The sequence below is a fragment of the Xenopus laevis genome, chromosome 2S, assembly GCF_017654675.1.
Source record: "Xenopus laevis strain J_2021 chromosome 2S, Xenopus_laevis_v10.1, whole genome shotgun sequence".
NCBI lineage: Eukaryota > Metazoa > Chordata > Amphibia > Anura > Pipidae > Xenopus > Xenopus laevis.
Window position 1 is genome coordinate 138649278 of NC_054374.1, and position 22913 is coordinate 138672190.

Genomic DNA, 22913 nt, shown 5'->3' on the forward strand with positions numbered 1-22913 from the left:
CCATACGACTTGAACTATACTGAAAATGCAATAAGATGGAGAAGTAGATGCAGAGAAAGGGAGAAGCAAGGCATTGAATCTTGGCAATGAAGATGGCATGGTAGGTGAGAATCAGATCAACTGTCAATATAATATTTAAGAAGAAAACCTGGCTGTTGCTGTATGTAATAGCTGCTTCACTGACATTGCTGAATATTTTCAGAGACTGCCCATTATTAACATTATCTTTCTATACTTATCCAGGGGTACCTGGGGGTAGTGGCATATCTTCCTCACTATTCTCAACTAGGGCAGTTGCCACAATCTGAAAAAGAATGGATTACAATAAGATCTGCTTCTCTCCACCTGCTTTGACATTTTCAGCCAGTCTCCACCCTGTGCGACTGCACTCATTCCAACGCTGTGCCTGACAGTTGAGCTTCACACAGGAGCAGATAGGAGAGGATCTGTTTCTCTCCATATGTAAACAAATGTAATCAGAAATTAGTATTACAATAACTACTGATGGGTTGGGCTTGGTATTATATGGTGAGATGTACTGCTGGCATGGCAGGGGTTTATTTTACTGCATCCTCTTGAAGGCCCCTGTGGGCAAGAACCAAGAGAACAGTTTTATTTTGGGACTCACTATAAAGGGCTTCCATATTTGATCCTTTCCTTGATTGGTTGTAATGGAAGCCCAGTAGTTCTTTAATTACAGGTTATCAATAAGTCTTTTGCTAAATCTTGTGGGTATTCTCCCACCTGTTCCTATTCACTGCTTTAAGGGTGACTCTCCAACCAATTTAATGGATTTTATTGAGTGCCCATTGCATTTGTAAAATGTTTTGGTCAGCACTAAAATTGCTAAGGTGTGAGTGGGCTGTGTTTCACATACACAGTAGTAGCTACTGCTCTCCCATAATGCAGATAAGGCCCCTCTATTCTGATTGTACTCTGTGTAAACCCTTGTTTGTTATTCCTCATTTGTTCCCTGTTCGTTATAAACAAAGGTAAAGCACTGCGTAACTTGTTGGCGCAATATAAATAAATGATAATGACAGTGCTTAGTAACAATTTAAAGCTCCCCATAGACGCGACGATTCTTCTTTCCAAACGACCGATTTTAGGGAAGCCCGACCAATCCTTCGAAATTATCGTGCGGTTAGTGGGATTCGAACGATCGTACATCTTACGATTTTTCAAGCCGACATCTGTCAGGAAATTGATCAGCCAGGTCAAAAAATCTTTGTTGGTCCCAGTGCAATCTATCTATGTTTGCAGGGCCAAGCAGGCAGCTCCCCTTTGTTTTCCTGGCAAATTGGTCTTTTTAGTTGTTGGTAAATTCGCACGATCAGGATCTGATCTTTTAAAAATCTCAACATCTATGGCCAGCTTTACAGTGCCCAGGCAGAAAAGCCCCATGTCTATGCAACAATTTGTAGGGGAGTGTACCTCTTCTGTCTGCCCATCCCTAGTCTGGGCCTTCAAGTCCTGCGCACCCATCACAATCCGCCATTGTACACTTGCACATGACCCTAAAAAATCAGGTGTAATTTTGACTCAAAGCGCTGGAAATGATGACATCAGAACACTGAATATTTTCAGTGCAATTGCTTTTAATTCACATTGAACCACATGCGCAGCTGCACAAGTCTTAACACATTAACCACAAAAACATTCTGCAACTTCTCGACCTGGTGAAGGATACGGACACAGAAGGTACAGTAAAGCCCTTTGCGGCAGTGCTGTAAAGTGATACAAAAGGATTCGTTTAGCGTAATGCAGTTGGAGGGGGGCATATTTTGTATGATTTCTCATCTGTCAGTAGTTATACTGCAGCTTTATATCTGTAACCACTGAGACACTAATACTGCCTTAACCCAGGGCTTGAAGATTTGCAAGTCAGACACTTATGGGCAAGGATCCAAAACAGTTTCATTAGATGTTAAATAACTGTGCATGGCTATACAGTGTATTTTGCCATGTGTTGAACCACAACTGGTGGACAGCCTTGATATACAGCAATACTGACATTACTGTAGCAGTCCCTTTAACTGACACCTCATTCCCTTATTATATACACTGTCCTGTGTTTACCATTCCTACAGCATTTGCATTATTTTAAACATGGGGTCTTATTTATTATAATCCGAATTTTTTCACTATTTCAGTAAAAAAAAGTTCGACCATCTAGAATCCACGATTGGACTTTATTAATAAAAAGCACAATTTATCGGATCAGGTGCAAACACAAAATAATTGAGCAAAAATCCGAATCGTATGATTTTTTATCTTGAATTGCTCGATTTTTTCAGCCTTCTTCCCGCAAAGCCCAAATTTTTTGGGTCTGAAATAGTCTGATTTTCACATATCACATAAACATCTAAATTAGTTTAGGGACCTCTCCCATTGACTTTTATACAACCTCAGTAGTAGTGATGGGCATATAAATTTGCCAGGCATGGATTTGTGGCTAATTGCCCCATTTCGCTGCCAGCGAATAAATTGGCTGGTGAAATATCTGCCACGCCAAAAAAAATTTGACACACAGCAAAATTGTTGTGCGCATAGAAATTGTCATGCGTCAAAATAATTTGGACGCCCATTGACTTGAATGCATTTGAACAAAATAGTCATGTGTATAAAAATTGTTGCTCGCATCAAAATTGTCACGTGTCTATATTATGTTGACGCCCATTGACTTCGATGCTTTCGGGAATTTTTTGCTGTTTCGCAAATTTTTCAGCAAAGTGAAACGCCACAGATTCGCCCATCACTACTCAGTAGGCAGGGCCGCCGTTAGAAATCACGGGGCCCCGTACAACAAAATTTTTGGGGACCCCTGGACCCTGCCCACCCTGGCCCCCAAGCCCCGCCCCAGATCCTGTCCACTCGCAGTTAAAAGACCACACAGACATCAGCGCTAAAAACGGTAACCCCCCACACAGGTTATAAAAAGCTATTGGCGCCAGGGGCCCCCCATAAAAGTTTTTTTTAAAAAAAAGCATTGGTGCCAAGGCCCCCCTTACAAGTTTAAAAATTGGGGCCCCAAAGAATATTTTTTAAAAAAACATTGGCGCCAGGGCCCCCCTTACAAGTTAAAAAAAACTGGGGCCTCAAAGAATATTTTTTAAAAAAACACATTGGTGGCAGGGACCTATAGAGTATTAAAATGATATATTGGTTCCCAGGGGATTAAAAAAATAAACTCATGGCTTTAGGACTTCAACTTCGTCTCCTTTCGTGACTTTGGGTCTTTTTGACGCTTCAGGACTTCAGTTTCGGCTGTTTTCGTGACTTTGGGACTTTTCACCACTTCGGGACTTCGGCTATTTTCGTGGCTTCGGGTCTTTCACCAGTTCGGGACTTCGGCTGTTCGGCTTTTTCATCACTTCCGCAATTCGGCTGTTCGGGACTTCGGAAGGAGGCGGCCGGCTTCACCTAGCTGGGTCCGGTACAGTTGTACCCCCTGTGCCCCCCCTGTCAGTAGGTATACAATGCCGGATTTTCGGATTATAATTTTTTCAATCCTAAAGGTATAATAAATCTTTAAAACATTCGAGGTTTTCTTTTCCACTAAAAATTTGGATTTTATTGTTAAAAATAACTAAAACATTTTTAAGATTTGGACTTTGATAAATAACCCCCTATGTCTCAGTGGCCCTACCCCTAAAAACCAATAACCCCCAAATATATCCTTCTTGGCAGTTTCCCTGACAGCACCATGCCTTTCTATACACTCACTATTACAGCTCTTACGCGGATACTGCCTTGCCTTATTACAAACACTATCTCACATGTACATGGCACCTTCTTGCCTTTATATTCACAGTAACTGTTACAGTTCCTACCCATTCCCAGACACAACCCCACTACAGAATATATATACACTACTAAAATATTTGCTGTATGAATTGTGCAGCACTCAGCAAACAGAGACCCACAAGAAGACATTACATTTAGGGTCAGGATACACAGGCAGATTCGGGGAGATTTGTCGCCTGGCGACAAATCTCCTCTTCTTCGGGGAGATTCGTCGCCCGGCGACAAATCTCTTCTTTGGGGTGACTAATCTCCCCGAACTGCCTCCCCGCCGGCTAAAATGTAAATCACCGGCAGGATGGAACTCGCCGCGATTCGTTTTCTGAAGTCACCCGAAGTTGGAGGAAACTTCTGGCGATTTCGGAAAACATTTCGGATTTCAGGAAAGGCAGGGAAGGCAGTTCGGGGAGATTAGTCGCCCTGAGGAAGAGGAGATTTGTCACCGGACGACTAATCTCCCTGAATCTGCCTGTGTGCCCTGACCCTAAAAGGCTGGATACTGGATCTTTGTATGTTTCTTAAAATCTGACTGCACAGAGTAGGGGACCTGCTGTCAGATAATGTCATTTTCTTTTTTTTTGTGTGTGAAGAATTCCCCAGGGTTCCAAAGGTTTTCCTGCAGTAGCCAAATAAATGTTATATTATATATTATATATAGAGAGAGATATATGTTCCAAAATAAACCTGCCCATTGAATCCCTCTCTGATGTGAGTAATGAAAACTCCCCCCCCCAGTCCCCAAACAGTGACCTGCTCAGAGTTTATTGCAGAAATAATAAGGTCCCAAGTGTGTCCCCAGGATCCAAAGTTGCTAATTACCTTATTTTACGCACACCCTTCCCTCTTGCCCACCCTTGCTTAGTTTCATGGGGGAGGGGTTTGAATGAGCACAAGTGGGTAGGAGAGGTGCGTGTTGGATAAGCCCGAGGGCTGTGGGTGGATCACAAGATCCCTGTGAGGAGCAAAGCAGCCCGTGCAGTCAGATCTCCAGGAGCCTCACACTGAGGAGGGGTATGGCATCTCCCATGATAGAGGTAAATGACTTCTCTGCTGCTAAAGGGAAATAACTTATCTGCTAGGGGAAATAACTATCTTTTGAAGGGGAATTAACTTAGCTGCTATAGGGAAATTAAGTACAACTCTCCTGCCTATTTTAGCTGATAAAATGATGTCTGTGGGATAAAAGTTATAAGGGAAAAACACAAGTTATCCAAAAATTATTTTTATGTGTGGAACCTTTGGGTTTGGGTAATTAGTAAGGGCGTTCTAGTGCTCCAAAGAAAATCCAGATATCAGCAGATATGCATTGTTTGAACTGAACCTGTGCCCAACTTCATCTAAAATTACTCTATCAGGTTTTTAGCAATATAGGTAACAAGCAGCCTTTGAGCAAGAGTTTATATATATACTGTATATAAGCCCTATATGAAAGCTGCATTACAATAGTCTGATCTATGTCCTATAAATACTGTACATGTGATTAGACTTCTCATACAAGAGGAAGGCAGGAGGGATTGGATTCTGAATTAACAGATAAGAGGTATTAGTTGGACATGGTCTCACAATTACTGGGTAAATAACTTTCTATATGGAATGCAAATATTTGCAGTAGTAATGGGCAAAAATCGAACATTTTTATACACGTGACTATCTGGTCCAAATGCATTAAAGTCGATGGGCGTCTGAATAATTTTGACGCGCTACAATTTTTTTCTGGACGCACAGGATTTTTGCCTGCTAATTGTTGCCACAGTTTTGCAAATTAATTCACTTTCGCGGAAATTCGCTGCAAATTTGTGTCTGGCAAATTTATTCGCCCATCACTAGTCTGCAGGTTTAAAGTTGTGGTCCACCTTTCAATTGACTTTTAGTATGTTATTGAATGTCTAATTATAAGCAACCTTTCAATTGGCCATCATTTTTTTTAATTATTTGCCTTCTTCTTCTGACTCTTTCCAGCCTTGAAATGGAGGGTTACTGACCCCATCTAAAAACAAATGCTCTGTTAGGCTACAAATGTTTTGTTATTGCTTCTTTTTATTACTTGTCTTTCTATTCAGGCCTCTCCTATTTATATTCCAGTCTATTATTCAAATCAATGCATGCTCTCTAGGGTAATTTGGACTAGATTGCTGAAATTGCAAACTGGAAAGCTGCTGAATAAAAAGCGAAATAACTGAAAAACCACAACTAAAAAATGAAAACCAACTGCAAATCGTCTCACAATACCTATATTATACTAAAAGTTAATATAAAGGTGAACCACCTCTTTAATTTACACTCATTGATCTAAAGGCATTGCACTTGATGTCACAATTGGTTTGATGTGTATTAATATAAGTTCATAGAAGGGCCACTGGTTTCCAACAAACAGAACTGAATCCATGGGCTTGGGGTTAAGGTTAGTAAATATATCTGACACTGTAGTCAGGTGATCCAATGTCAATTTTATGCGCACTCTCTTGCACTTGGATTCAGTTCCCATAGGCGCAGTTATACACAGGCAGTTGGACCAGAACTGCAGCAATTTGGTGTGACAGACTGAGTGTGTTGGACTGTACTCTTGGCACTCTCAATTGATTTCAGTGGATGCCCATGGAGCTGAACCAATCCAAGCACTCACATCTGTTTACACTAGAGAGCCAGTTTATTCACAATCAGATTTTTTAGTATGAATAAGCAAGACTAATTGTCAGCTCTTCTGGGGGGAGCTCCTTCCAGCTATGTCCTAAGCACTTCTATTCAGTATTTAATGGACCCCAGTGTCTAGCTCTGTAAAGCACTGTGCATTCTTGAACATAATTTATGTTAAGAACATTTCTTCTAAATATATTCGAACATATTGATATCAGTGTGAGCTGCCACATGGCTTGCCTTGAGTGGGGCATTTTCTTAAATGGGTGGTTCACCTTTAAGTAAACTTTTATTATGTAATAGATTTTTTTTTTTACATTTTCTCAATTATTTGCCTTCTACTTCTGATTCTTTTCAGCTGGCCCCATCTAATAACAAATACTCTTTAAGGCTACAAATGTATTGTTATTGCTACTTTCTATTCAGGCCTCTCCTGTTCATATTCCAGTCTCTTATTCAAACCAATGCATGGTTGCTAGGGTAATTTGGACCCTAGCAACCGGATTGCTGAAATTGCAAACTGGAGAGCTGCTGAATAAAAAGCTAAATAACTCAAAAACCACAAATAATAAACTATGAAAACCAATTGCAAATTGTCTCAGAATATCGCTCTCTGTGTCATACCAAAAATCAACTCAAAGGTGAACAATCCCTTTAACTCTTTAGCAAAACATTGCAATCTGTTTATGGCAATTAGGGTTCACACTCACTGTCATTCTGCTAATATGGAATATACTGTCAGTATGACACAAATACAGCTGTTTCCACATACTTTGCACAGAGAGTCTACACTACTAGTAAATTGAATATATTTCCATTTATGTGGGTGTCATAATATAATTCCATGGCATTAATGCCTGTCCTCCTTCGTAGAGCAAGTGTTTATACCCTACAACCCATCAGCTCCCGGACAACAGCAATTCCCAGAACCCCTTGAGAGTCAAAGATTGTTTAGCGATGTTGGAAGTTTTAGTAATTATTAGCCTTCCTATTCTTACTAATTGCACTCTGCAACCTGAAATACTGTCTGGTTGCTAGGTCACTGATTTATGTTTTTTCTTTCTTTTCTGGCCTTCTCCTGTTCTGAAGGCTAATTGCACACACTATCCTAGGTGCTGCTGTATTTATACTACTAAAAGTTAATTTTAAGGTAAGCTATCACTTTAACGGCTTCCTCGGGCACATTGAAACCAAACCAGTGTACTCTGAATATAGGATTTCTTTTCACAAATGTTTTTTGACAAATTCTAAAGCCGGTTTAAAGAAAATTTTGTTTAACTTGAGAGCCACAGGGAGCGGGGCAGGCGCTTGTAGGAACTCAGGATTCCAGCCCAGTCCCTGCCTGTATTCCAGATCCAGCAGAGTTAAGATTTTCAAAGACTATTTAACATTATAGAATCCTGTCTCTCCTCTCAACCAGAAATAAGGGCTCAGTTTGCGGATTTAACCAGAATGGGATTTTGGGTCCGGAAACAACAAAGTTTATTTTATATTTTTCCCCCCTCAAATCCTCTAAGGGGAATATATTTCTAACTCTGTGGTTAGGACAATTTTCAAAGGGAAGAACAAGGCAGAAGTCAATTTAACCCAAATGCTCCCAGAGATCAAGTCCCATGTTTTAATCCCTTTCATATCTAATTGTTGCACATCACATTAGTTTGCCAGCTGCAAGACATTTTTGGGGTGTACTCCACATTGTTCAGAAGCCTAACACAGTCTGTCTGTACTATGGACTACCCAAGTACAGTGTTGGACTGGGACACCAGGGGCCCACCCAAAAACCTTTAGACCAGGGGCCCACTCTAAGTATTATTTTCTTCCTCTCCTCACTCAACCTCTATTATCCTATTCTTTTTCTTTACATACTATAACCTATTAGTCCATCTATTTAGCCTCTTTATTCTCATATAAATAGGGAATGGCCATGAAATAAGCCAATTGTTTAGAAGCATGAGGGCCCACTGACACCTGGGCCCTCCGGGAGTTTTCCTGGTATCATGGTGGGCCAGTCCGACACTGCCCAAGTACAAAGCAAAGAGCTGCACGTTGTGATGGCTTTTAATGCTTAGAGGCCTTAGAGATAGAATACTGGCAAAAGGGAAAGTAACACACACACTCTTTGTCTAAAGGAGATCCCACCACTTACATTCCACCACTTTCAGGTCTGGACTGGGAGACAAAATAGGTCCTGGCATTTCAAGTACACAGAGGCCCAACAGTCCCCCACTAACCCACTCCACAGTGATTGTCTATGGCATCTTACAGCAGCCCCTCACACATTGCCAGTCCAGGCCTGACCACTTGTATGGCATTTCTAGAAGCATAAATATCAAAACAAACTCTCCATTTCACCGCATAGAACTGCTTCCTTTAACCCCTTAAGAAACATAGATCACCAAGAAATTCCCTGGCACAAGAGGGGTTCACAAATGACATTAATACTGAAGAAAGGGAATTTGCTAAGTGTCATTATCTCCCCTAATTCTAAGCGTCTTTTGAAATTGGTCTTCATTAATTTTATTTTTTAATATTTGCGTGTTTTTCTGACTCTGTCCAGCTTTAAAATTGGGGTCACTAACCCCATCTAAGAAAACAAAACCTCTGTAAGGCTAAAAAAGTATAGTTATTGCTACTTTTTATTACAAATCTTTATATTCAGGCCCTCTCCTATTCATATTCCAGTCTCATATTCAAATCAGTGCATAGTTGCTAGGGTAATATGGACCCTAGCAACCAGATTGCTGTAATTTCAAACTAGAGATCTGTTGAATAAAATGCTAAATAACTCAAAAACCACAAATAATAAAAAATGAAAACTAATTGCAAATTGTCTCAGACTATCTCTCTCTACATCATACTAAAAGTTAACTGAAGAATGAGCAACCCCTTACTTATAGTATGATGTAGAGAGTGATATTCTGAGACAATTTGCAATTGGTTTTCATTTTTTATTATTTGTAATACCGGCCCTGGCAGGTGTTTTACCAGCTAGGCCAGTAATATACCGGCGGGGTGGCAACCCTATGGGGCACATTTACTAGGCTCGAGTGAAGGATTCGAATGAAAATAACTTCGAATTTCAAATTATTTTATGGGTACTTCGACCATCGAATAGGCTACTACGACCTTCGACTTCGATTTGAACAATTCAAAGTGAAAATCGATCAACTATTTGACCATTCGATAGTCAAAGTACTGTCTCTTTAAAAAAAACTTCGACTACATACTTCGGCAGTTTAAACCTACAGAGGTACAATGTTAGCCTATGGGGACCTTCCACATCACTTTTCTAAGCTTTTTTGATTGAAGAAAAATCCTTCGATCAATTGCATAAAATCATTCGAATCGTTCGATTTTTACTTTGATCGATTGATCGTAGGATTTGTGCTAAATCCTTCGAATTCAATATTAGAATTCGAAGGATTTAAATTCGAGGGTTGAATTCGAGGGTTTATTAGTAGTAATAACTTGGTTCCTTACACCCTGAACAAATATTTTACATTATCAGTTTTGACTTACTGTACATGTACACAGCCACAATCTAATTATGGGAAGTCAAAATATTGCACATGTATTGCGATTTCTGCTGGTTCCCACCGATGGTAAGACAGAAATTGCTATTCAATTCAACATTTAATAGCTTCAAGGTTAATTTATAATCCCTCTCTCTCTTAAAGGATTTTGATTCAGCAACAGCCCCCTTTAAGTCTTCGTAACTAATAGGCTAAAGCTGTGTACACACAATAATAATATTTGTCGCAATTTTCTATCGCACATATTTTGAGATATGAACAAGATTCACAATATAAACAATAAATGCAATATACAAATACAATACAAATACAATATAAACATAAATGCAGATAGAACTATTTCGCTTGGCAGCCTGCAGGGTCTGTTTAGGACTTAATTGTTTTTTCTGTGTTTGTTTGAGTCCTATGGAAGAACATGGGAACACACACATATCTGCATTTATTATATGCTTATTGAACCAACTTCTAAATGCTTTCCTAATCACAACTGCAACATGTGTAAATGCAATGCACATAGATTCTAAACATTCTAAGATATATACATAGTAATAACGTTATTTGCCATAAATACTCTCTCTTTCCCTGAGACTTGCATTGCCAGTAAATTTGTAATACCGGCCCCGGCCTTGGCAGGTGTTTTACCGGCTAGGCCGGTAAAATACCGGCCGGCTGCCAACCCTAATTTGCAGTCAGGTACCAGATTTAGAATAGATATGTAAACATCTGAAACATTTATTCTATAAGACTTTCTCTCTAGTGATTTGCGGGCGGGCCCGATACCTGTGGGTTTACCCAGGGGTCGGTCGGGTTTGGGTCAACCTCGCACCCCCATTTGCGGCTTCCGACTTCTACTTTTATAGCCGCGTGCCTGCTCGCCCTGCCCCTTTTGTGACGTCATCGGCAGGGCGGGTCGGCGCGGGTCTATAAAAGGAACCTGGAACCCGCACATCACTATCTCTCATATCCCAGGCTACTGTGTTTGGAAACTTTGTTTTGCTTGCCATCTGGAGGAACCACTGGCAAAACCAGTCTGTCTTGTGAATCAAATGCTGCTGCTCATTGTGTCCTCAGCCTAAAAGCTTGTTTGGATATGTAAGGGAGCAAAAGTTGTTTTAATAATAATGTTATCTTATCAAGATAAGCAGCTGAACCTCTTTCAGTAATCTTTCTACAGCCCCCAGAATCCATTGAGAATGTTTGTGTTTTTCTTATTTATTTATCTATTTGGTCATCGGCTCTTCAAGTTACAATTTCAGCAACAGTCTGGTTGCTAGGATCTAATTCACCCTAGCAACCAGGAGGTGGTTTGAATGAGAGACTGGACGATAAATAGCAGAGGACCCCAATAGAAAGATAAGAATGAAAAAGTAGCAATAACAATTAAATTATGGCTTTGCACAACAATGGCTTTACAGCTGGCAGGTTCAGAAACCCCCATTTGGAAGCTGGAAAGAAGCAGAAGAGAAATAATTGAAAATAAAAAAAACGATACTATTAAACATGGAAACTGGAAACGTAACTAAGAATAGGACATTCTATACTAAAAGTTAACGTAAAGGTGAGCTGCCTCCTTTAAGGGTAAGGGCACACTGGCAGATTTGGGGGGATTAGTCCCCCTGGTGACAAATTGCCTCTTCTTTGGGGCGACAATCTCCCCGAACTGCCTTCCCCTACCTTCCCGCCTGCTATAAGGAATAAGCGCCAGCATGATGGCACTCGCGGAGCTTCGTGAGGGATGGCAGTTCGGGGATATTGTCTCCAGAAGAAGAGGCGATTTGTCGCTGGGGCAACTAATCTCCCTAAATCTGCCCATGTGCCCTTACCCTAAATGGTAGGGAAAATAAACTCCAGGGATCTGTAGAAGAGAGTCTAGTAGGAAAGATGGCAGCACCAGCAGCAGAGATGACTGCAATAACACAGTACAGGTATAGGACCTATTATCCAGAATGCTTGGGACCTGGGGTTTACGGATAAAGGATATTTCCGTAATTTCGATCTTCATAGCTTGTCTACTAAAAAACCATGTAAACATTAAATAAACCCAATAAGCTGATTTTGGCTTAAGGCTTAATGATATCTTAGTTTGGATCAAGTACAAGGTACTGTTTTGTTATAACAGAGAAAAGGGAAATTTTTAAAAATATGAATTATTTGGATAAAATGGTGTCTATGGGAGACAGCCTTTCGTAATTTGGAGCTTTCGGGATAGCGGTTTCCGGATAATGGATCCCATACCTGTATAAAAGTATAGCTCAGGCAGTGCACTTTTGTTTATTCAATGTTCCGCTTACAGCAAAACACTTTAGTAGGGTTCTGAGGTGTAAAGTTTAGCAGACCACTGTACTTTATATGTATAATGGGACTCTAAAAGGCCCTTTTGCCCACCATTCCCTTAGGCAGCCCTGACTCTTCTCTATATAGACACAATAATAAGCAATAAGAGATGGCAATTACCTTTTTTTCACATTTAACATACAGCAAATGAATGCAAAAGAACATTTTATTTTAGAATATTATAACTGAAAATGAATGATCATTATATGATATGAGAAATATTAACTTGAAAGCCCTACCAGGCAAGTTGAAAAACGAGCTCTGTGCTCCGTTTATTTGTCCTGGTTATTTTTAAATTCGTTCCCCTTAGTTGAAGGTGGAGATGCATTTGGGTGGGATCATGAAACATTAAAAATAATTTGTATAAAACCAATAGGGACATGCTTGAAATTCTGTGGATAATGAGCAGCCTCAGACGCTGGCTTAGCAAATATTAGCCTGTATGCTGAGGTCAATAAACCCCAGAATCTCGTCGCAAAATGTTATTTGAGGAAGACATATATAGATTGGTATTCTGCCCGCTCATGTAAACACCTTGCGCTGTAGGATGGTACAACTATTAGGAGACTTTCATTAATGAGAAAAGCTAATTAACCCATTAGGCTCTACAGTTTAATGGGCTATTAGCACTCCTGGTCCTACTGTTGTAAGATGAACGTCATTCTGCAGTGGAGAAATGGAGCTAGTACTTTACTACCTGGCTGTGGATACCGGGAGTTCCATTTAAGCGACAGCTACTGATTTGTTCTGTATATAAATCACTGCAATGTGTTGGCTCATTTTACAGTGGTACATACAGTGGAAGTGTAAATATGACAGTCAGAGCTGGATAGTGTTTTTTTTTTTATAAACATTTATTGGAGCTGTCATGCCTCACTGGGCCCCCTCTATACCTCCTACCCCCCCCCCCCAGCAGTTGAAGGGTTTGCTTCTTGGTGCTGAAATTTGTGTCTTTCTCTCCGATAATATCAAGACTCCCATGCCCCTTTTTTTATTTTGGTTCCCTTCGTTTCAGCCTAAGCTGTTGGGTGGCTTTGTGTCCCAAATGTGAAGGCCAAGGCTTCCATAAATTATATATATATAGACAAGAATAAAACTACCTGCTGAATTCACAGCATTGGGCATATCGGGTAGATTTCTGCTCATTTGGTGACCTCTCTAAATGAATGGATCTGCCCATGTATAGTCACCTTTATTTTAACTATTTTTAAATCGGATTCCCCAGCTTCCCTGCATTGCCCTGAGACCCCATTTAGTCTCACACCAGCCCTGTATATGGGAATGCAACTTTTTATGTTCTTGGCTAGCGGAAGACACACTGTAATAAGTATGTTTTGTCTGCACATAGTTATGGGTTGGCAAAATGTAATGAAAATTATGGTTTTGTACATTTGAGATAAAATAGGTTTATTTAACCTTTTTCATCTATGTCAGAATATCAGTAGTAGTTTCTTTATTCAGGAGAAGTAAACAAGACCAAAAGAAAATGGCCCGGTTTTATTCCATTTAGAAAAAAGCGAGTGTAAGTAGCACCCAGTCCTGCGTGTAATGGATTTACCAGGACCGTGAGCACAGGGGCAGGCTTTCAAGTCGGCTTTAGACAAACTGCCAGCCACTGTATTCTCAATGGGAGTTGGTTCCTTTCCAGTGAAAGCTATTGGTTTGTAAGCACAAACTACATTGGAATATTATCAGTTTTATATTTAAATAACTTTTTAACTGAGCTCGAAACTTTTCATACACGGGCTGGCAGTGGTTATTGTTTTCTATCAGTCCTTCCATACTAACAAGTTGCCTTGAGCGCTTCCTAATGGATACAGTCAATGGAAAAATATCCCGTATTTCCTGTTCTTTCCCCCATGATGGCTGAGTAGGCAATTACCGTTGCCACAAAATCTTGTTCCTGTTCTGGAGGCTACACTTAAACATATTAAACATTATTCAACAGCTTTGGTTGTCTTCACAGAGTAATAAAAATGTAAAAAAAAAAAGGCAATAGTTGTTTATGACCCAACCACCTTGTATTAAGTAGGGATTGGGGGATAGGGTCAAATATAAATGTGCCCCACAGATCTGCAACAGCACTCATCAGATATCTTTGTATAATGGGATATTTTGTGACATGGTCCAGTAGACAGCTGAAATGTTGCACATTATATATTAGAATCTATACCAGCCCAATTCAAGGCAATAATGATCTGTGCCTTCAAAGATTCCACAGTAGCTGCACAATACAAGGCTAATTAATCATGTTTTTATTAAATGCAAGCTCTGAAATCAGTGCAATTTGCATCATAATTTAATAATCAGCCCTGTAGCATAAGCTTATGTTGCAGGCATTATTTCCTGATGATTTAGCTTCTCAATATTGCCCAGTGCACACTGAGCATGTGCAGTGTCACTGACACTCCTAATAAAATCCAGGATGGGGAGTTCCTGTGACAACAGTAATTCCAGTATAAAAACTATGGTATTACTAGCCATGTTCATTTTTAGGATTTAGTTCTCTTTTCAGAGAGGCAAATTTAGCAGCCCATAGTTGTCATTAGAAGGTACCTGTGCCTTGTGGCTATATGGAATCCTGTGATATCATGTCACATACTGTGTTTAATGAGTCTAGTGCGTGTGTAGACACAAAGAGCAGGAACTTCACAATTAGCATATCTACAGTATAATGGGATATCAAATGAAAGCCTAAAGCATCTACTTGAATAGCAAGATTTGGCAAATAACCCCATTTATTGTAGGATGGATTGTATACCTTGTTTAGCTAGTGCCTAAACAGTGAGCAGTTCTAAACTTTTTTTGTATTGAGGATCCTGCTCCAAAGAGCTTACAATCTATAAGGAAGGGGAGACAGACATCAACAAAGTGGGGAAGGAAACAAGTACACAAGGCAGAGGTGTGTTGCTGTAAAAGAAGTGTAAAATGAATTGCTTCCTAGATTTTTTGCAGCAACTTTGTAATATTGGAACATAGACCCAATTAAGAAATGTAGCATTTATAGCTGTCAGACCAGTTTTCTTTTTGGTACTATTAAAGAGTTAAACATCACACTGGAATTGGTGCTGAAACCATGGATGTAACCATATTATTGTGTTGCACCTTTACTTTTAATGCCCTTCTGAATAATTCAAGGGAAAACAATATCCTAGTGATGTCCCTCCTTTTAAATAACTCCCTTGTGTACAATTCCTGCTGTAAAAAGCTCTATGCCAGGGAGTTTTGTGCTTTTTTTGGTTAACCCCCCCACACACACACACACCCCCCTTTGAGGACTAATATTTGTTCAGGGCTCTCCATAGCTAATAATATGGTTATAGATATATGATAATATTGCATTAATAGTGTTTCGCTTATAGTTCCAAAAATAACTAGAAGGCAGAAAGTATGTGTTCACCACGAATCTCACCCTAACTGACCTTCAAGCTGAGTTTCCATGAGTATCCAGGAACTTAAATAGACAATCTCTCCAAATAAATATCCTTTAGGCTGTGGCCCCCCAGGTCCCTTCATTGAGCCCCAATGGGGTGGGGGGCAGCACATCAGTTTAGGAACCACTATTCTATGCAGTGTCAGTACTGCTCACATCCGGCTAAGGGGCAAATTTACTTACCTCCAGTTGCGCCAGCGTTGGCTTCGCCGCATTTTGCCAGGCGAAGTTTCGCCAGGGCGCCGCTAATTCACTAAAATCTGAAGTTGCGCTCAGGGAGGCAAAAGGTAGCGAAGTTGTGTTAGGGTTAATTCGTCAAGCAAAGCAAAGTTACGCTAGCAATGCCTAATTTGCATACGGCACCAAGTTAAAGTACAATGGACGTATATGTAGCAGCAAATCCATTACACTACACAAGCCTGGGAAACCTTCATAAAATAAAATAGAGTTGTTTGCCCTATACATGTGCCCACTGTATAGTTTAGGTGACATATGTTAGGAAATGTAGGGGGGGAAGGAGGGTACCCCCAAAAAAATGTACGATCTTTTGCAGCCTATCACCCTTAAAAAAAGAAAAGACGCCAGAGTTTTTTGGGACTTAGACTTTTTTTTGAAGCAATCCCTATCTACTTTATTGAACTTGGCCTGGTCTGAGGTGGCGAAGGCAAGTCTGGCGCAAGAGGTAACGTTCAGTAAAATGCGCAAGTTAGTGAATTAGCGCAGCGTCGCCCGGCATAAGGGTGCGAAGTAGCGCTAGAGTAGGTCCACTTCGCTAGTGAATTTATGCCAGCACCCGTTAGTAAATTGGCGAAGTAACGAAATGACATCACGCTGGCGAATTTGCGCCAGCTTTAGCCGGTTCGCGCTTTAGTGAATTTGCCCCTAAGACTATTGTCACACATTCTGATTTCTCTGCCAGATCTACTTGTGCTTTTTGAGCTGAAATCTACCCCCCTGTATGCACTGACTGGCAGCTATGTCACACCAATGGAGAAACCACTGATATGCTGCATTTTGTATTTGACTCTCAGTGCACACATGGGGCGAATTTCGTGCAAGAACATGGGTATGCATTATCGCAACGAAAGCCATCGAGTGTGTACAGGCCAACGCTTTATTTAATATGAAGCAGTGTTTTACATATGAGCTGTTGTCTGTGATATATTTTTGCATCTGCAATGTACAGGGATATAGTTACTCTTTAAAGGACCAGTAACATAATTTTTTTTTTTTTTATAATTCATTAGTATACAACGGAAAAAAACACAAAGATAAATGAAACATTGAAATCGCTAAGTCTTTATTAAGAAATAACATATAGAAATTCCGCTTGCGCTCCTCTTCAGAAAAGGCGATTCAGTGATCCATCGTGCAGCACTCGATTTCTCCTCCCTGCCTTCCTTATAGGAGCTTCCTTATAGGAGATAGCCAGGGAGGAGAAATCGAGTGCTGCACAATTGATCACCGGATCACCTTTTCTGAAGAGAAGCGCAAGCGAAATTTTGGTAAGTTATTGATTTCAAAGTTTCATTTGTCTTTGTGTTTTTTTTCCGTTGTATACTAACGATTTTTTCTTAAAAAAAATTATGTTACTGGTCCTTTAAGAATTTACGTTGAAGTTCATCTATCTGATAGATAAGTAATTACCTAGGAGTTTGTTGTAGTAACATTATATGTTTGGTTTCTACATATAAATTAACTAACCTAAACTAAGACAAACTTTAGGGACTTTTATCTTCGTCTTCATGAGTTTTTTTAACCCCCAAGTCTTTTGCTTCATTTTTAGGAAGAAGCTCGTTATGTTTCCAGCCCTTTAGCAATGCTCACTGCTGCCTGCAACAAGTTTGGGGGTTCCAGCCCTATGAGGGATTCCACAGTTTCAGCCAGATCTGGAGTGAAGAAGCCATACAGCCAAACCAATGACTTCAGTGCTTCAAAACTAATGGGGGACGGATATTCTTCAACATACTTAGGGGGAAGCAATATAATGACGCCATGTGGGACACCCCCTGCACTTTCAAACTATGGAGGAGACTTTGGATCTTTCTCTCATTCCTTCCCTTCCTCTTCAGGTTGCCAAGAGCCCAAGAGTCTCTCACCAGCAGAGTGTGTGCCTAGTGTATACACATCATTAGATATGGGACATGCATATGGCTCATGGTACAAAACAGGCATCCATCATCCTTCTCTGTCTAGTTCACCCCCAGGCAGTGGTGGTTCATGGTGGGACATGCATCCAAATACAAACTGGCTAGGAAACCAATCACAGCCAGATGGGCTGGCAGCTTCTATGCCACCAGTAACAAGTCCAGTAGGCATGAGCACCCAATATAGTGCAGAATACACCACTCTTACCCCTGCCTCATACCCCTCTGTGGGTTTTCCCTCCATCTCTCCTTCCTCAAGCCCATCCCCATCTTCACACCTTCTGTCACCTTCCCAGCACACATTGGCTCCAGAAATGTACAAGCCAAAACTTTTGGCTGCTAACCCCTTGCTAGAAAGTCCAGGGTCATTAAAGGCCCAAAGGGGGACATCATATGGGAACTCTGGGCGTCCGTCATGTGACTGTCCAAACTGCCAGGAGCTGGAGAGGCTTGGAGCTTCTGCTGCAGGTCTGAAGAGGAAGCCGGTGCACAGCTGTCACATCCCTGGCTGTGGTAAAGTGTACGGTAAAGCCTCACATCTCAAAGCTCACCTACGCTGGCACACAGGAGAGCGTCCTTTTGTTTGCAACTGGCTTTTCTGTGGCAAACGCTTCACCCGTAGCGATGAGCTTGAGCGCCATGTGCGCACCCACACACGTGAGAAAAAGTTCACTTGCCCACTCTGTGCAAAAAGGTTCACCCGCAGCGACCACTTGAGCAAGCACCAGCGAAGTCATGTGGATCAGCCAGGAGCAAAAGATGATGGAGTTCAAGGAGATGGAGGAGCAGTGAGCGAGAACTCTGGTGAAAAAGGCATGGCATTAGCTGACAGCCCACCAGCCAGTGGTAGCCAAGAAAGGGCATCTGGTAGCCCTGGCCAAGGAGGATTGTTAGAAATATGATGCTGATAAACTCCGATAACAAGCCACCTTACTGGAACTGTACAGCAGATGAAAAAGTGAAGTAAAAAAAAATAGGCTGATGACTGTGCCTAAACTCTTGGCTCTTGAGCCATAATGGAAACAGTGTGTAAACTCTATATCATGTTTAAATATTTGCAAAGACATCCCCCCTGGTAGTTTGTGTTCTTTGCACAAGAGGATTGATGTCTTATGTGATGAGCTATTTATAGTGTTAAGATACAAAATCTAATTGTAACAAAAATATGAGCTAATTGGTCTAATACACAAGGGTTTTACTGCACCGTACAACCCAGTGGTTCATGAAGCTGAAAAAAACCTCTCTGGCACTAGAGATACATCCAGTACAAGTAAAAATAGTGTTATTGCATGATCTGCATTCTTTATGATAAAATATGAGCAGAGGTGCAGCAGCGTCATATGACCTAAAAGGGCAACTGCAAACTGGCAGCCATGCCACTGAATAGAATACACAGAATTGTTATAATCCTGAAAGAGAAATGTCCTGGGGGTCTAGTTTAGACCTGTGTAGTCTAAATTTTGTAAACAAAATTTGTACTTTTCTGTCAGGTATTCTGGGGTGAGAAATTTTTCTCCCCGGCCGAACCGAATCCTAATTTGCACATGCAAATTAGGGTCAGGGAGGGAAATCACGTGACTTTTTTGTCACAAAACAAGGAAGTAAAAAATGTTTTCCCCTTCCCACTCCTAATTTTCATATGCAAATTAAGACTCGGTTCGGTATTCAGCCGAATCTTTCACAAAGGATTCGGCCGAATTTAAAATAGTGGATTCGGTGCATCCCTATATATAACTGTGTATTTATGCCAACAGCATGGTCTTTAAAAGGCAGCACTCTCTGAAGAACCCGGTTTAAGAAAAACAACCTCTGTACCACTGTAAAACAAATAGTAGATAATTAAGTGTAAATATGGGGTTCTGGTCCCTCAGGTATTCTATGTAAGTGGCACATATGCATGGAATGGTTTTATGGCTATGGAAGAGCAAAGCTGCTCTAGGTTCAGTATTCCTATTCATCTATGTGCACTTGGGAGGTTGCGGAAACTCATTAAAAGGGAACAATAACCTTAACTAAAGCCTTTTGTTTGATTTAAGGCCCCCATACACAGGCCAATAATAGCTGCCGACAGAGTCATCTGACGGGCTTCCCTGATCGATATCTGGTTGAAAGTCGGCCAGATCTCGATCGGACGGGTTAAAAAATCCAGACTGATTGCAGCCGCATCTGTGCGTGTATGTGGTCCTGCGATCCGTCCGTAACGGATCCATTATCGCCGATATCGCCCATTTCAATGTGGGCATATTGGGGAGAGATCCGCTCGTTTGGCGACATCGTTTTTAAAAAATTTGTAAAAATTATATTAAGAAACAGTAATGCCATAAAGTGAAAATGTTTGAAGAATAATGTTGTTTTCCTATTCTTTTTGTGTTTGGCTCATGGCACATGTAGCATTTTCTTTGTGAAAAAAAAGCCAGATCTCATCTGTGCCTCATGTCATTGACTATAATGGAAACCTGCTAGATGATGCTCAAATGCACGTTTTTGGAGCAAGATTAATCTCCCGCAGATTTCTATTATAGTCAATTATGAGTTGCAGCCAGGTTCTGGCAGCAAATAAACACTGCTCCCCTTAGTGCTCTCGCTCCTTCCGTGGTCATGTATGGCCGCTTTTATTTTAATGAATACAAGACATTTTTATGGTGTTACAGGTCATTTTATACATCACTCCAGGCTCATCAGGATGGAATTTAAACATTTGTCGCATTATATCAGATGTCAGGAAATAGTTCAAACACCTGAAAAGAAAATTATTCATTCAGGTCAACATTCAGGTTTTGGTATCCCTATATTATAATGTAAAAATGCTAAACAAAACCCCACCCAGTCTATTGTGGTCAGTGTTTGTCTTACTTGGTACATATTCATGACCTGCCCAAAGGCCCAGCAAAACAAAACTAAAAGCATTTTACTGTATATAGTATTGTGTTCTCTAGTAATCACCCAGATTTTGTACAAAGAAAAAATGTGTGTACCGCTACATAGGTCATTTTTACTATTTGTGTGTTCATTTGATAATATGCATTTTTTTTAACTTAATGCACAATAGATATTCTCTTTAATTTAACTGTTTGTATATATGGATAAGAGAGAGGGCAATGTGCCTTGTGCTTGAACGTGAAAGTGCTGTTAAAATGTTGCATCCCATAGTGGTGCTAAACAGGCTCTTCCACTGTGATTCCATTCGTGCGTGGGCCGATGTGTGAACAATGTGGGTCCCACTGATGGTGAATGCTGTGGAAATGTTGAAGTGCACTTTCATAAACTGTATTAATATTGCACTCTGTACTGTAAGCTGTGGGGAAGCTAGACATTCAAATGATTAGTTACCTGTAAAATTAGATGTATTTACTACAGACATTACTTCTTTTTTTTTAAAGAGTTTTTTGTGTGTTTTAAAACCTATATGTATTGTTACAAACATAAGTTTTATAAGGTTAAAGTCAAAATGGTGAAACTTGATGTTACTAGGCCATACAGAAAAATCATGTTAGGGCTCCCTTACTTTCCAAAAACTCACTTGCGTCATATATATATATACATGTATATAGATCTAAAGGTGGCCATAGACATAGAGATCTGCTCGTTTGGAGATGTCGCCAAACGAGCGGATCTCTCCCCGGTGTGCCCACATTGAAGTGAGCGAAATCAGGTTGATCCGATCATTGGGCCATCATATTGCATCCGAAATGGGAGGTCGGATTGCGGGGGCCACATGAATGCACAGATGCGGCCGCAACGAGATTTTTTAACCTGCCCAATCAAGATCTGCTGACTTTCAGGCAGATATCGATTGGGCAAGCCCGTCGCATGGCCCCACACACGGACCAATAAGCTGCCGACTCGGTTTGTTGGCAGCTTTTATTGGCCCGTGTATGGGGGCCTTTACACATTCAACCTTTAACGATCCTGCCCCCCCCCGGCAGCCACCGGTTCCTCTGTTTCTACATTCCTGCACCTCATGGTACTTAGGTGAATTTTATGAAATGTATGACCCCTGTAATGAAATTATGACTGTCCATATGTTTTCAATACAAACATTGCCAACCCAAAGTATTCTATTTGAATGTTTCACGTACAGACAATTGGATGAAATAAGATTCATATCCCCATATGTAATAAAAAGGCACTAAGTTTGCCCAGGAGCAGTAACCCATAGCAACCAATAAAATGCTTGCTTTTAAACAGGTGACCAGTAAATGCTACCTGCTGATTGGTTGCTATGGGTAACTGCTTGTGGGCAAACTTAGTGCCTTTTATTACAGAACCCCAATAATGTATTTTACAGATGAATCAAATAATATCACATAAGGTTATAAACTGCAATCAGTATTACCAGAAATCCAATTTAATGTCTAAGCAACTCCGCCTTAGGGAGACGTAGAGAGATGCAAGACTATTTTAGGGAGCAATTGCTCAGGTTCTGGAAGGGCCAAATTGTTTTAGTTCTTTAAACTCTAATCCCAACACCCTCACCAACCAAGAGAGTAAAAATAGAAGTAACAGGCCAAGCACCTACTTGGAAAATAGGGTAAGAAAGTGTAACTTCACCACTGATACTGTGCTTTGTGCGACACAATGCATTTTCCTCTAAGGATCGCTGGCAAGTAAGCACTGAAACTACTTACTAGACAGACCCCTTAGAAATGTGTTGCCTGCCCCTAAGCAGTACCTAATAAACTGATGCTAAGGGATGACCTTATATTTTAAGTGTGTGTGTAACTTACTTTCGAGTCTATTTTATTTGAATTTCTTATTTATTTGTATTTTGTGCTTCAATAAATAATAATGATATATATTTTACTGATATATGCCTCTGCTTATTTCTGTTACGATGTTAAAAACATAGATTTGGTTTGACAGTTGGGAAAAATATTCAAGTGAAGAGCAAACCTCTGATGTTGGTTTGCTTAGGCTAATGCCACACGGGGCTGATTCACGGCCTGTGGAAAAAGGCAAATCGCAAAGGTGCAAAAGGATTTACATTTAATTTTCTGTGATAAAACAGATGCAAACTAGAATGTCATC

General features: G+C 40.5%; 1 protein-coding gene across 1 annotated transcript; it reads left to right on the forward strand.

Moving 5' to 3' along the window:
• Window positions 1-4695: 4695 nt before the first annotated feature.
• sp7.S (Sp7 transcription factor S homeolog) lies at window positions 4696-22683 on the forward strand. The gene is made up of 2 exons (XM_018250156.2): window positions 4696-4838; window positions 17525-22683. Exons 1-2 carry the CDS (start codon window positions 4818-4820, stop codon window positions 18785-18787), a joined length of 1284 nt encoding a protein of 427 aa, XP_018105645.1. The 5' UTR covers window positions 4696-4817; the 3' UTR covers window positions 18788-22683.
• The last annotated feature ends 230 nt before the right edge of the window (window positions 22684-22913 follow it).

What these genes read in the sequence shown, in the direction of transcription:
- sp7.S (XM_018250156.2), top strand. Translation starts at nt 4,818, where the DNA reads ATGGCATCTCCCATGATAGAG. An exon ending in TGGCATCTCCCATGATAGAG is followed by an intron (nt 4,839 to 17,524) that starts GTAAATGACTTC and finishes CTTCATTTTTAG; the next exon opens with GAAGAAGCTCGTTATGTTTC.